Source organism: Channa argus, chromosome 11 (assembly GCF_033026475.1).
Source record: "Channa argus isolate prfri chromosome 11, Channa argus male v1.0, whole genome shotgun sequence".
In the NCBI taxonomy this organism is placed as follows: domain Eukaryota; kingdom Metazoa; phylum Chordata; class Actinopteri; order Anabantiformes; family Channidae; genus Channa; species Channa argus.
Window position 1 is genome coordinate 25634831 of NC_090207.1, and position 16234 is coordinate 25651064.

Genomic DNA, 16234 nt, shown 5'->3' on the forward strand with positions numbered 1-16234 from the left:
CAGGGTCACATGGGGGGCCGGAGCCCATCCCAGCCGTCATTGGGTATGAGGTCTCCAGTCTGTCTCAGGGCCAACGCAAAGACACACACACACACAGACACACACACACACACACACACACAGACAGACAAGCATTCACACTCACATTCGTGCCTACAGGCTATTTAGAGTCACCTATGAACCTAAAATGCATGTCTCTGGACAGTGGGAGGAAACCAGAGCACCTGGAGGAAACCCACACACAGAAATACCACAGTCCGCCAGGGATTCAAGCCAGAAACCTTCTAGCTGTGAGGCGGCAGCGCTAACCACTTCACACTGCGCCTCTTGCCCTATGACCCCTTTAACCCTAGAAGGGATAAGCGGTTACAGATAATGGAAGAATGGATTTTGAATGATATTTAATGACATTTTGTTGAAAGAGTACTTTTACTTTTGATATTTGTTTAAACATTTATTTAAGTAACATTTTAAATGCAGGTGTTTTATTTGTAAAGGACTATTTCTACACTGTGTTCTTTATTTCGGTAAATGATCTGAGCACTTCTTCCTCCACTGGCTCAGAGTTAACTCTAAATGATGGCTCATTACAGCTCGATTTTAGTGCCAAGCAAAAAGATTTTTATCATTTCTGAAGGTGCCCACTGTGTGGAAGCTGTGTACAAACCCAGGGCTGTTTAAAGAGACTGTGGATGGATACCATTGCACCTTTAGCTGATGGCTAAACATATTAAATTTAATTAAAAGGAAAACTTTCTACATTCTACGACTGTGACCAAACAATGCAGTGCATCACGAGAAAACTGCAACGTTGGTGCCATCAGTTTTCTTTAGGTATAGAGAGAAGGAGCTATTCATTCATGAAATCCAGTGGGCTGGGTCCTCATCACTCCGGACTGCACTTTAGACCAGCCAGCACCTCAGAATAACAAGGAGATTAGATTGGCTGAAAGGGCAGACTATAATTTGTAGGCTTTTATTTTGAAACACATACAGGAAATGTTACGTTTCATTAACTGCACTAAGCAAAGTTTATTTTTATTTTTTAAGCCGGATGCTCTTCCTGACACAACCCTTTCAGGGGCTTCAGTGTCTTGCTCAGAGACACTTCGACATGTGGTCTGCCGCCCCCCAATTGATTATACTGATTATAGTAACTGTAATTTGTCTGCTAAAACTGTTTTTTGACACTGAGCGATTATTATTTTAGTACTAGTGTTTTGCAAACCTTGTGAGTTGTGTAGACTTCAGTAGGACTCTGTAGGTCTAAAGTACAGTGTTGCAGCTCTAAGACACTTTAAATGGGTCAAACACGCTGGAATGCCAAACCAGAATATTGCAGGGTAGCTGTGCTCCACAGGCAGGGCTGTCAGACAGGAGTCAGATGGGCTCTGCCCTACTTTTTATAGTTTTGGTTTAGGGAGGTTAGGAAGTACAGTGAAAAGCAGAGACACAAGGTAAAACCTGAGAGAGATGGAAAATTTGGTGCTGGGTAATAATTTAGTCTGGGTAGGCTGCTTGAAATGCGGCTATTCACACATATAGTCACAAGATAAAGTAATGGCACTTTCTGCTCACCACAAACGCAACATTCCCCAAAAACATTCCCAAAAACTTTGAACAGAAATGGTATCTTTGTCAGGACACCTTGGACAAAACCAATGGTTGTCCAAAAACACCATTGCAGTACACCTGAAGTTTGCCAGTCCACCAGAAACTCCACTAATGGGAAAATGTCTTGTGGACAGATGAAGCGAATATACAGTTGTTTGGATCGAACATACACAGGTTTACTGTACACATGGTGTAAAAAGAGAATAGTGTAACAACAAGAAAACTTCATCCCACAGTCAGATATGATGAAGGGAGCATCATGAGTTGGGGCTGCTTTGCCATCTCTAGACCTGGACCCTTTGCCTTTTTGGAGCGGAAAATGAATTCCCATTTTTATCTAGGTATCTTATAGGAAAATGTCTAAACACCCTAATCAGTATAACCTGAGAGACCCCTAGAGAACTTGTTCAGGTCTAATCCACAGCTACAGGAAGCGCTTTCACTAGCACTTTTCTGAAAAATGTGGTTCAACCAATTAACGTTGCCATTACTTTGTATGTTTATTAGGTAAATTCAATAAAAACATGACACAACTATTGCTTAGTCCATGTTGGATACATTAGAGATATGTGGGAGTATGTGCCAGTGCTTTATAGTGCTGTAAACGGACACAACAGGATATGATTCATTAAAAAGTCTGTGGTCGGTGCACAAAGCAGTAGTATGAGGGTGGTGGCTACTTCCACGTGAAAAAAAGTAAACCAATTACATGAGTGTTATTCATATCAACGTGGAAGGCTGGATCCTATCCCAGCTGTCGTAGGGGATGAGGGTACCAGTGCATCTGGTGAGACAGACAACCATTTACATTTACGGGCAATTTAGAGTCACCGATAGAGTCTTTGGACCCTGGTAGGAAACCAGAATACCCGAAAGAAACCTATGCAAGCTGCATGTATGCAGCCCACAAAGAGATGCCACGGTCAGTCGGGGTCCTTCTAGCTGTGAGGCAGCAGTGCCAGCTACTCCACCACCACGCTGCCCTCAAAGAATACCTCATGAAATCATATTAGGCAACATTAAATTATTTTCCCATAAAACCTTTGATTTACCGTTAATTTGCAAGATCATTTGAAACCTATTTTGATATGTAAGTAGTACAAAGATCACTTATCAAAGGAGCAGATGTTTTTTTTTTTTTTTGTAAAAAAAAAACATCTGCTCCTTTTGAATTTGATCCCAGAAACATGTCTAAAAAAATTGGGATAGGGACTAAAAAGACTGGAAAAGTTATGTAATGCTAAAAAAAATAAACTTTTGGATCATCTCACAGCTAAGGAAGTTACTTGGCAACAGGCCATTTAAAGGTTTAGAGAATCTGGTGAAAGCTTTTTAACAAAGGACGAGGCCAAAAGCTAATACTGAATGGTTACAGGTTTCAGGCAATCAGCCAGCACTGAATTAAAAACAGACATGATTCTGTAGTGGAAATTACTGCATGAAAACAGGAAAATCCCTGTAAACCACTGTTTGTCTCTGCATCCAAAAATCTACCATGGAAAGAAACAACCATATATAAACAAGATCCAGAAACACTACCGTTCCCTCTGAGCCTGAGCTAGTTTGAAATGGATTGAGGTGAAGTGGAAAACTGCCGCATGGTCTAAGAAGTCTTATTGTGCATTTCAGCAAGACAATTACAAACCACATTCTGGCTCAGTACAGCATGGCTCTGTAGTCAAATAGTCCAGACAGCCTACAGTTTTATTTTTCAAAGTAGCCTTAATGATGTGTCAGAATCAGATTTATTTCCATTTAAACGCTTTTTTCTCACGAACTGTGATAACTTTCAATTTATTCTGACCTGACTTGAAACTGACCAGCACATGGAATTACATGCCAAGCCAGAAATTCCAATCGACTACCCCCCTTTTGTTCTGTTTTCCACCGGCTGCACTGCTGTGTGCATCAAGCAGTTCTCTTTGTTTATCATCATCTGTCAGAACAGTTTATGCTCTCACTCTTAAGATAGGTTTGCTGCACTGTAAATTCTTTGTGCCATTGCTCCTTCACCCAGGCCTAACACTCTCAGACTGTACTTACTACAGCTAGAAGGCTGCCTTGACACTGTGACACTGAAAACAGAGCTCTTATCCAAATTGAAGCTTCAGCAGACACTCAGCATGGCGTGTACTTAACCACCAACCAGACTGAGATGGAATGAGCTCCAGCCACCAGTCCTGCCTTGGAGGTGGTGATAGACTACACCCACTGTGGCAATAAATAGGCTCGTAAAAATAAAATGGGATCACAGTGGTGTTTTCTGTTTGGTTGTCATGGCAATGAGCTGAGGAGGATAAACCAAAAAAAGAACCAGAGGACGAGTTTGTGGTTCACACCAGGATGGGTGTCCTAGGTAATTATATTCAGTAAACGCCGACATCAGAGACAAAGGCTTTTCAGGCTGTGCTGGTGCAGAATAAACAGAAAGACACGGATGGATGGGGTGAGGTAGAGAGTTTTCAGGTCCTAATGCTCCACAGACCACCGCAACGAACTCTCCCTATCCCTCTGTCTGTTTACAGCTTCCCCTTGGCCACTCTCTGACTTCACATGTGTTGACAACTTAAGGTGAAAAGTTCTGCTAATATTAGAAGCACCAACAGTAGAATACTCATCTCTTCTTCTCTCCTCTGCTTACTGATAGAGTACTGAGAGGTGGGGTGGTCCAGTTCAGATAGCAACTGTCACATACAAGCATCAAGATTTACACCTGTTAGGAAACAAAGTGATGTGATGTTCAGATTTAATTATCTTAGCATGAGACTATTCTAAGTTGTATGCAAACCTTTGAGTGGCACTTGGGAAGAACGTTGAATGAGTATGAATATTTAATTGAGATACATTGATATCGAGATAAACCGAGAGTCATTTTTTTTCTACAATCTTGTACTATTGTGCTACCATGTCAGATGACATTATGGTTTGGCTTCTTGGATGCTGTCTTTGCTGGTGCAGTGAGAGCGTCAGCTTGTAAGCAAACGTCTGTGTTCTACTGTCTACGAGTGGACCAAAGCTCGATTGGCACTTATAACAATGTTGTCGAAGTTATATTTACTTTCACAGCTACTGTTTGGGGAGGCAAATTTATCAAATGATGTAAATTAAATCTTTAAGTAAGCATTAAAACAAATGCTGCTTTCTTTAGCCTTTTCATGCTTTTACTGCATTTCTATGTACATTTGTTTAATTTACAGAAGATGCAATTTGTCGTAACTTGACATGAATATGAAAGTATAGTTCTCAGTCAATTACATGTAAACATCCAGGCAGACCTGTCTGATTATAAATAATATCTGTATATGTTGTTTTATATATTATTTTGTCATGCTGCCGGCAATTCACGTTAAAATGACTCCATATGTGACACAAACTATATGATTAATGACAACTGTAACCATTTGCTCTTCAAATGTTTTTCTCAGGCAGTGATTGATTAAATGACTAACAGGGAGCTCCAGTCACATAAGTGGTTTCAGCAGTGGGTTGTGCCTGCTCTGTCCCATGGCTCGCTGTTATACGGCTACGACAACTCTAGGTTAACTTGATTTGACCAAATAAGGGATTACAGATGCAACTACAGACCCTCCTACCTCCCCTCCCTAACCTGATTTAGAAATGAGGGCACTTAAACCAGCTGTCCATAAACACTGTTTATAGCTGCTCAAGTGTCTTTCTGCTTTCTTAGAACTGAGCTGTGAAATAAAGTGAAGATGGAAACTCTTTCTCAGCCTTTACTGTTTTGCTTGAAAGTAAATTGGATCTCTTTAATTCAAAGTAATGACAGAAATAACACTTTTGTCACAGCTGTTGTTGTTCTTTTACTCGATCCCATGTGGTATAATTGGTCACTTACTTTATACACAGTAGAACAATGGTGCAATAAGTTCAAGCATCATGTGGCGAGATCTTGACCAGAGACTTTCTGCTGTTATTAGCACTCCCTCTATGTCTTTGCCAGTATTAGCATCCAGATTGTTGTGAAATATTCTGAAATTTGTCCAGTCAGTATGAGTCACACTCAGTTCAATTCTTATTTCTGCCAGGGGATTCCTGAACTCTAAAAACAAGCCCGTCAAGTATATTTGATGTAGGGCTGAAATGCATGTTGAAGTAAATGGACCATTTTACTATTTTCAGATATTGTTGAACTGTCTTAATATAAAGTGAACATAAATGGCCTGCATAATTGCAATTTGTCTCCAGTCAAGGCTGATTCTTTCGTGATGTTGAGAGTTCATGAAGTACAGATGGGCATCTTGCAGTACATAATGACACATTGATATCCCGATCGCCAAAAACCAAAGCTGAATTCTGAAAATCCCACAATGAATATAAATATGTTCACCCTTAGTTGCCCTCAGTGTTTAGCATTTAATTTAAAAAATATGAGGAAAAAGGGTCTGAAAATCTAAAACCACAAGAGATCTTATCTTCATACTGTATGTACTGTACATGAATATCATATAACTTTATCTTTGTTGTCACAGGGCATCTGATAACAGTGGACTCTGCCTACTTAGACAACCAGGAGAAGGCAGTTCTTGTCAGTCCAGTATTGGACCAGCAGGACTGGAGCTGTATGAGGCTGGTATACCAGATCACTGGACAAGGTTCCCTGCATCTCCACCTTAGACCAGATAGTGATAACTTCGACTACCGTGTCTGGAATGCCAACAAAGCCTCTGACAGCTGGCTCATTGCTAGTGTGGACCTACCGAACACCACCAACCAGTATCAGGTAGGAATGGAAGGGAAGGGAGATTATTAAGGATGGATTGACGAAAACGTCTTAACTCCTAATTTTTGTTGGGCCACTAATCTGATAAAGTAGCAGTCTCGACCTGCTGCTGTTCATACTGCACAGCCAAGCTCTATGTTGCTGCATTCTGTTTTAGAAGAGAATGACAATTCGAGAATGTGTCCACGTGCCATTTTATGTACCCAGTGTGTGCATGTAGCCAGTGATTGTTTGTGAGGAAAGATCCCCCGATAATTTAACATTGAGATAGGAATTTAGATGGTATTTGGGTTTGAGGTTGGTAATAGCATCTTTTAAGAGGGCATGTCATTACATGACATTTAACAGAAAGCTATCAGAAAAGTCTGCTGCCATAACTGAGTTCTGAATGTCATCCGTAACTTTCCTTTATCCAATTCTAATCCCTCTTGATTTATCTTGGTCAGGGGACCTGTACTCATGTCAACAGTTCTACATTTTGCACTCAGCATATGGTTTGGAATGTTGCTCTGTGACTTCTCTCATGCATGTGATCCCAGTTGGTTAGGAAACTGCAAGGCCCTGTTCAGTATTCTGCCAAAAAAGACTTTCAGGGCTGGAGTTTTATAAAGTAGGAAAAGAAAATGTGATGACATGACACCAGTTACAAGACTTTGCACTGGCTTCCTTTACAGTGTTTATCTTGTTGGGACCTTCTGATTGTGTCAGCGAGTTCAAAATGTTTAAGTCTTTGTCTTTGCTTTAAAAATACTTGAACAAAAAAAGCAAATTAGAGTAAAAAAAAAAATCTGGTTAATGCAACCACAGGGGAACAAGGCAGTGCCTTCTTGTGCCAGTCCCAAGTCTGGATAACTGGAGACGGTTGTGTCAGGAAGGGCATCGACGTAAATCCTATGCCAAATCAAACATGCAAATCATGACTTCCATACTGAACTGTATGGCTAAAACTTTTGGCTAAAAATGCCTCCAGATGACATCAACCACATTTTACATCATTTAAAGTTCAGATAATTTCATTCCTCCAAGTGATGTCATCTGGAGGCATTTTTCAGCCAGAAGAAAATATTTTAATACTGAGAAGCCAGAGAGAACTTTAAAAGCGTTATGGTATATTTTTATATATTGTTTGTTTTACAAGTATCTTCTCTCGAAGGACCAATTCTACAGAATAGAGAAACCCAAGAAGAATGAATATGATTAACTTAGAATTCTGTAATGGAGACGATGAGTTTGTTCCACATGCCATACTGTGTTATGAGAGGAAACAGAACTCCATCATGTTGAGACTTGAAGTATTGCCATGGCATAGTTTTCTTTCATTATGGCTGCAGACCAATGTTTACAGCTCTAGAAATACTGAGTGCTCCAACTCTCTGACTGGGAGGTGTCTGCAGACAGATATCAACCCCCAAAACCCACACACCACTTGCCTGTAAATACTGTCATGTTGGAAAGTATTCAGACCCCCGTCTCTTTGTGGATATTTTAAAGTGCCAAAAAGTGATTTTACATGGGAGAAAATGCCATTTCTGTCCATAAAGCTACACACAATGACAAAGTGAATACATAATTTAAAAAATGGTGCCAATTAAAAAAGGAATCACTCTTTTGTGTAAGTATTCAAAGCCTTAATTAAATATGTTGTAGAAGCCCCCTTTGTAATAATCACAGCTCTGAATCTTCTGGGTTAAATCCCTACATGCTTCTCACATCTGGATTTAGGCGGATCATCTCACTCTTCCTGAGAGATCCTCTCAGATTGGAAGGGAAGTATCTGTCTGTCTGGACTTTAGTCTCAGCTTTGGTTGGACCACTCAAACATTCTAGTGTTGTCTTGGAGTATCAGGTCTCATGCACTCTGGAGCAGGTGTTCTTGAGTCCCATCTTGAAGAAAGTCAGGAAACCATTTAGTTTTAATCGGTAAAGACATTTGGCAGCAGTAACCTCTCTTAGAGCTTAAGATGTTGAGGTTCTCTTTGGGAGTGACGAGGATGGACAGGATCAGGAATGAGGACATCAGAGGGACAGCTCATGTTAGATGTTTTGGAGATAAAGTCAGAGAGGCCAGATTGAGGTGGTTTGGACATGTTCGGGGGAGAGACTGTGAATATATCAGTAGAAGGATGCTGAGGTTGGAGCTGCCAGGCAGGAGGCCTAGAGGAAAACCAAAGAGGACATTTATGGATGTGGTGAGAGAGGACATGAAGTTAGTTGGTGTGAGAGAACAGGATACAGAGGACAGGGTTAGATGGAGGCACATGATTCACTTTCGGAACAGCCGAAAGGATAAGAACCACCTCTATTATGCTCTTACTATAACTGGATCAGACCTTCACAGAAATAGTTTTAGTCTCTGTTGTGTTGAGGTCTGGGCTCTGACTAGGTGAAGTTGATTCTGTTGTATATTTACTTTGATGTTTAGGGTCATGGTCCTGTAATATACCTTGATAAACTTGGGAATCAATTTTCCTATCGATGAAAATGCTATCTAGGCCCAGAGTGGGCAAAGCTACTGCTCTCCGTTGAACAGTAAATCACTGTTTTTTTTTATGAGATCCGAAGTTTTATCTGTCATATCCTACGATGGACACGATGTTCTATGAATCATGCCTCATGATGTGTGTATACCAGAGTCACTAACTAATTTCCCCCTGTCCAGTTTAATGCTAATCAACAATTCTTGATCCTAAGTCTTCTAAGTTAAGGTTTCGAGGTTAAGGTTTCATCATGTAATGATAAGTCTCCTGCGTTTCCTCCACAGATTTTGCTGGATGGTCAACCTGAGATCGGCTCAGGGAACAGCATAGCTATCTTTGAAATTCACATTGTTCCTGGCTACTGCATTGGTAAGTGTCAACTTTTTATTGAGTGTTTCACCTTTGATGTACAGTATAATCGGAGGTGAAACTGTATTTATTCACAAAGACATATGCAGGATTTTGTCAGAAATAATGAGCATCTTTTGATGGTTGTTATACCAGAGTGTAATTTTGAGGAGCATCACCTGTGTGGCTACAGTAACAGTTGGAACCCGAATGTCAACTGGTATGTTGGCGGAAGCGTAGCAAGAAATCCTGAGTCTAACCTGCTTGAAAACCATGCCAACAATAACCAGAGAGGTATACACACTCAATCACACACACACACAAACACACACACCTGTACAAGTTTGCGTTACATAGAAAGAGGACAGAATAAACAAACAGCCGAACCCAAGCACAGCAGTCACATATACAAGAGAGGGCGATGAGGACAGTGAGTAGTTATGCAACTTCAATGAAACATTATCTAAAATCATACTCTTTATTTGCGTTATCTAAAATATACACTCTTCTGCTTGGGAATGTTGGGTTCATTACTATTTTAAGTCAAGCTTGGATTGTATGATCACGTATTTCCCAGACTCAACAAAAAACTGCAAAAATGTGTCTAAATATACTCTCTGTCGGTTGCTAGTGGCGAGCTGTTAATGTCATGTCTGTAGCTCCCAACTGCTTATTACCGTGAGTGCGGTGCACGGTACTGACGTCCGACTGCTGCAGCTGACAGACCTGGCAGCAACAGGGTGAATTTTACTCAAAATCTAAAGAGACATATGAACAGCTTTGATATGCACCGTATGCTCATTGCTGCATTATAATGCCATAACTGCACGGTCTGATATCTGAAAGAGGAGCTACAGGAGATTCCAAAGCAAACATGTCTACTATCAACACAAATAAATCATGTGTAAGGCTCTCAATACGGAGATATACGACATACAGCTGTAGCTCTCTAACAGCTGCCAGTAGGTATAAACAGGATATTCAAATGATGTTTTTTTTTTTTTTTAATGAGATCTGAATTTTCATTTGTCATCTGTCTAAAACACAGGTCTAATAAATGAAAAAGCTCTGCAAACCAGTGAAGTTGCAGTTCACATGCATGTCCGTTCACATTGTGTTGACAAAAGTGGGACAGATACAAGGTGACAGTGACATTGACCTTTGAACACCAAATTTTCTCAGTTCATCTATGAGTCAAAGTGGATGTTTGTGTCAAATTTTAAGGTAAATCCCTTAAGGTTTTTTTGAGATGGCTCATTCAGAATGGGGAACACGGCCCCAAATGTCAAACACATGCCCTGCTTGTCTTTTCCAATATATTAGTGTAGAACCAGCTGCTGGTGGAGTTGCAGTCCCTTTAGCCAAGTTGAGTCTTGACTCTGTTTGAATCTGAAGTGTGTAAACTAATGAAGGAAGACTAGAGGGTCATCAATATTCAAAAATAAGAGGGAGTCCATAACAGTCTCTTTGTCGTGAAACTATATAACTTCTATTGAAGGTTAACCAGTTAAAAAAGCTAATACAAGATGGAAATACTAGGTTACTTTGGTGATGAACATCCTCAGTCACCCAGGTGAGGTTATCTGGAAGCTGAGTCATGGCAACTGGACTTTCGAGTTAGGTTAAAACATTTTAAACCTCAAATATATTTTCTAGGATATATGCAGTATATTTAACCAACCGTAACCAAGTATATTAATGAGAAAGACGTTAATTTTCCTGGACTCGCCTTCCAGATAACGTGGTTATCGTACAATAAAACTGATTCCTGTGGTAATGTACCAAAACTAGTCCTTTGTAGTGTGTTTTGGAAAAAAAGGGCAGCAGAAACCTTTGATTCAAATGGCTAGATTTCTTGTAAAAATGTTGTAGTTTTTGCTTAATGAGAGAGAAATGTATTATTTGAGTTCTTCTTGCCCATGTCCTTGCCAGGACAATGGATCTTTCTGATTTCAAGTATCCACCTACTGTATGTGCATAACGAGTAGGAAAACAAGGGACCAAATTTAGTTCTGTGGCCAAAGATCTAACCCCCAAAAATGTCCTAGTTTCAAGGGTAGAAATATCTGAAGGTCCACAGACTATTGCCAATTTCCTGCGAGGCAACTAAACCTCAGGGGAGATTCCTGGACTGGACTTAGGTTCCTTCTTGTTAGCAAAGAGGACGAGGCATCTGATGTGGTTTAAGAGGAATCTGTCCAGGTTTAATTAAATAGAAAACCATAAACACTGACATGATGATCATATAATTTCAATAGCCTTCCTAGTCATGTAAAAGAACACAGCTGGAACAATCACTGGAGAGTGAGTAGAAGCTGAGCATGTAAATCTGATAACACTTTATTAAATCAAGAAGGGATCATACCGGATGTGAGTATGCAAACTGCTTCCTGCTGTCAACACATGAGCCACACAAGTGGACAAGACTGTAAATGTTATGTCAATCCAAACAATAAGTTTATAGCCAGAGGTTTGCAAGACACTGGCTTTGTTTCGGTCTGCTGGCAACAAGACAAAAAAGATGGAGTGTATCTGGAATATGCAGTAGAACAGGGCCCCTGTAGGCTTATCCAGCGATCTGGGTCACAAAAGTGCTCCTCTTCATAAGCCGGTTGCATCCATTAACAGTTGTCTGACGTGTTTTTAGGAAAAAAATTAAGAGATTCTTAAGATAAAAGTACAAATATATTCTTGCGAAACACACAATGTTTTATCTTACACGATTCCGTTCCCAGAAGTGCAGCATTGTTTGTGGAACAGTGAAATATATTTTCTTCCGTAACATCTGGTCCTGTTGACACTGAGCACTTCCCTGTAAGATGTCTCATTTAAGCGAACCATGTGCTATAGCCTCACCCCAAATATTACAGATAGATCTTCATGTACAACATTGCTAGAATCACCGGTAAGGCCCCAATCCCAGCTTTTTACTCATAAATTTTGCTGAGCTAACTTCAATTATTACCTCATCTAAACCAACAACCTGTCTGCTAGACCCTATTCCAACTAAGCTGCTCAAGGAAGCTTTACCCTTAAAAGATACATTCGTATTAGATATAATTAATCTATCTTTATGTACCACAGGCCTATAAGGTAGCTGTAATTAAACCACCACTTAAAGGTGATTTTGTCTTTTAGGTGTTTTAGCCAATTACAGACCAATATCTAATCTCCCCTTTACTTCTAAAATAATTGAAAACGTAGTTGCAAAACAATTATGTGATCACCTTTACAGGAATAATTTGTATGAAGACTTTCAGTCAGGATTTAGAGTTCATCATATTACAGAAACAGCACTGGTAAAAGTCACCAACGATTTTCTCTTGGCCTCAGATAATGAGCTAGTCTTGATACTTAAGTTGTACAAAAGTATACGGTTTAAATTTTAAAAGAAAAAAGTAGTAATTTTTGATGGTGTGGACAACACAAACGTAGAAGCCTAGTCCATATTTATTCCATCCAGACATTATGTTTAACCACTTATCCAGGCTCACAGGGGACTGGACCCTATCGAAGCTGTCTTTGGGCGAGAGGCAGGGTCCATCCTGGACAGGTCGTCAGTCTATCTCAGAGCCAACACAGACAGACATACATAGACAGCCAACCATTCACCCTCACATTCGTACCTAGAGGCAGTTTAGTGACTAATTAATTTAACACGCATGTCTATAATCAAGCGCCTCCTCCTCATTTATGTTTTCTAATGCTCCAGGTCACTACATGTATGTGGACTCTGTGTACGCTAAGCACTTCCAGGAAGTGGCCAAGCTAAGCTCACCTATGACCACGGTGCCCATGGCTGGCTGCCTGTCTTTCTACTACCGCAGAGACCAGGAAAGGGGAAACATCTTCTCTGTTTTCACTAGAGACCAGCTGGGCCACTATGAGGAGATCTGGAAGCCAGAGCTTTATATAACCCCCGGCTGGATGCTGGTCAGCGTTGACATCAAGGCACCACACCCGCTGGAGGTCAGTACTGGGGCCAGGGGCCACAGTTGTTGCACATAAGTTAGCCTCATATGCATTGCATTGAAATGAGCAAAGAAATTAAAAACAAATCCTGTGGTGTTTTGTCCAAATGTCCGCATTGAGTATAAGTGGTTAATTCTAGTTTATACTAACTGAGGAGGAAACATGGGGACGTCAATAAAACAAAAGTTTTAAAAATTCACTTGCACTCAGTAACACTGCACTCTGACAAGCTACTAGCACACCACTATCTGAGTAGTACTACACAAATACAGTATTGTTATGTAGTGTGGTCAGTATGACCCCATTTGTTGTCACTTATGTGGGACTTGTACCGACACATAGACCAGCTCCAGTTGTTAATGAAGACTGAAATATTTGGTTAAAAGCTTATATTATTGATCAGCATTCAAATGTGTAATAGCTGTTTTAAAATACTTCAAAATTACTCTAATGTGTGACACATGTTCTCTCTTAAAAAAAAAAAAAAGATGAGACATAAAAATTCCCCCTAACCCAAACAATGAACTGTAGTCTGATGGAAAACAGTGAGTCAGCAGGAGCACTGCAATATTGCTTGTATGACTTGGATGTGTACAGTACTGCAGGGAAACTACAACAGTTGTGTAGTAATTATTTGAAGAATGATGTAATGGAGACTGAAAGTTTCACGAATCCCGGAGGAACCATTGTTTCAACCAAACTGCTACTATTTGAAAAGAATTCTTATATTCTTGCTTATTTGATTAGCATCCTGTCTTACTGTTACAGCCCAGGCATCTATTCTCTAAAATACTGATTTGTTAGGCTACTTTAACTCATGACCTTTATTTTAACTCTATAGTTCATTAAGGAAATATGTTGACCCCTGGGAGCTCCAAACACTGAAACTCATATGCACATAGGCAAAAGCAACAAGCAAATTAGGAAAACGTCACCAATTTGAAAACTCAGACAGAGCATTTAGTAAAACTACAAATGCAGAAAACGCAACCAAATACAGAAACATTCTGCAAAACGGATAACAGGATTGAAAATCGGACTTATGTCATTCAAAAGTTAAATGCAAAAATTAGAAAACATCTCAAAGTGAAGCCGAATGCGAGTTCTGCTGTGCTAAAGTTTGACCTTAACATTCCTCTGTAGACTTTACAATCCATGTTGTCTGTGCTTCTCCAGCCCGGATCTCACCCTAAATCTGGGCTTTGTTCATCTTTTTCTCCTTTTCTTTTTGTTCTTTTCAGCAAAAGATCCTTAAACACCAGCCGCCGCCATATTTGTTTTGCTTAACTGTAGCGGATTGAACGCAAAGGGGTTAGTACCTGTATCGGTATTGTGTATTGTCGAGCAGTCAAATGTTGTACTCAGTGTGGGGCAGCATAAGGGTTGTTGGTTCTAACGTTCTAATTTCATACATAACTGTATTTTCTCTCTTTTTTGGGGGGAAATCTGTGCCTGTGTTTTCAAATTTAACACCTAAATGATTTGATCTTTTGTCTGTTCGCTTGTTTTCTTAAGTGCGTTGATCTTCCATGGCCACCACAGGTACAGTATAATATGCTGTTCAGCAGCATGTGAACAGTCATGAGAAAAGCTGGAGCTGATCAAAAATAATGTGCTTGTAGGTTGTTGCTGTTCCCGCCCGTCTCAGAGACTGATGCCATGACCTTCGTTAGAATTTCGTCAGAACAGACACAGGGGAGACTGTGGCGCAGGAAGGTAGAGCAGTTGTTGGTTCAATCTCTGGCTCCTCTGGTCACATGTCAAAGTGTCCTTGAGCAAGACACTGAACCCCAACTTAGTTGTTCCCAGTGACGAAATGACAGCAACAACTGAGTATATTCAAAATTGGTTATTTTTCTCTATTTAAACTCAGTTACCTCATCACAAACAAACAAGGAGGTTCAATAAATAAAGATTCTTCTTAATAATTTAAACAAGCCTGAAGGTTACATTGACCACTTTAATGACGCTGACTTGAATAAAGATTTTTCAATTCGCCCAAGTAAGACAGTTCACACAAGATAACAGTTGGTTCTGTTATAGGAATGAATACCATTCTTTGATGCAAAAGTTCATTCAGCTCTTCAATTCATAGTGTAAAGTTGGAACAAGTTATATTTTAGAGTGCCGTTGTTGGTCACTCAAATTAGACTCAGCAGTGGATTCAGTTTTTTTCCTCATATGCTTAAGATGATGAGCAGAGCTTTCTTTGCTAGTTGGCAGTCAGTGGTGCACTTGTCAGCGCTGGAAGAGTGTAGGTGGGAAATTCATTACAAATCCAGATGAGCGTTCTAATCATACCATGAATGTCATAAAATAAGTCATAAAAACATTTTTAATAAATAGGCTGTCTAACATTGGTTAAATGCTAGAAGCTGAGGTGCTGCAGTTTCAACATGATTGCAACATTCTCCCCATGTCATTAATCATGGAATTAAATAACCAAGTTGATTAAAAGGCTGATTTCAGGCCATGAAAGAAGTAAAAGTTTATCTTCTTTTTTATATTTTTTTTATATATATTATATATTTTTTATATTCACTGAGCCAAGTAGTGACTGATGTGCATTGCATGAGCATTAAATGGACTGACGGTAAGAACCACCCGCACACCTTTTACCTATTTTAATAATTAAAACAATCAAATAGTCAACCCCCAAATTAATGCATCTGTCCTCTAACAGATGTAATACACCGACATTTCTCACAGACACTTTCAGGAAAAACAGCATTTTTTGCAATGCAGTGACGGGATTATATTAATTCCTTACAGAAAACCTGTGCTTTATATGTGAAAACGGTCTATTTGGTCTGAATATTTTGACTTATGTTGCCGTGGACATGGAAATAGCCCTTATGTAACTAAAAAACAACGCAAACTGTGTTATAAAAGAGGCCAGCAGAGTCTGAAAGGTGCTGGCAAAGAGGCAGGATGTAACAAAGGTGCTATTGAGTTCATTTTCATAATCCTCTGCTGAGGAGATTTTCATTTTTTATTTTTTTTTTTACAGTAAATTCAAGTCTTTTTTGGATCCTGAATTTAATAAAAATGCAAAAGTACTTTGTTGAAGTATTGATATAAG

The 16234-nt window shown here is 39.7% G+C and overlaps 1 protein-coding gene across 2 annotated transcripts in view; it reads left to right on the forward strand.

Moving 5' to 3' along the window:
- mamdc2a (MAM domain containing 2a) overlaps positions 1-16234 on the forward strand; it is a 28689-nt gene that overhangs the window by 1747 nt on the left and 10708 nt on the right. For both annotated transcript variants that reach the window (XM_067521993.1, XM_067521992.1), the window contains exons 3-6: positions 6105-6355; positions 9117-9201; positions 9337-9474; positions 12893-13149. In XM_067521993.1, coding sequence (XP_067378094.1) covers positions 6105-6355; positions 9117-9201; positions 9337-9474; positions 12893-13149 — 731 coding nt within the window. The remainder of the gene's footprint in view (positions 1-6104; positions 6356-9116; positions 9202-9336; positions 9475-12892; positions 13150-16234) is intronic.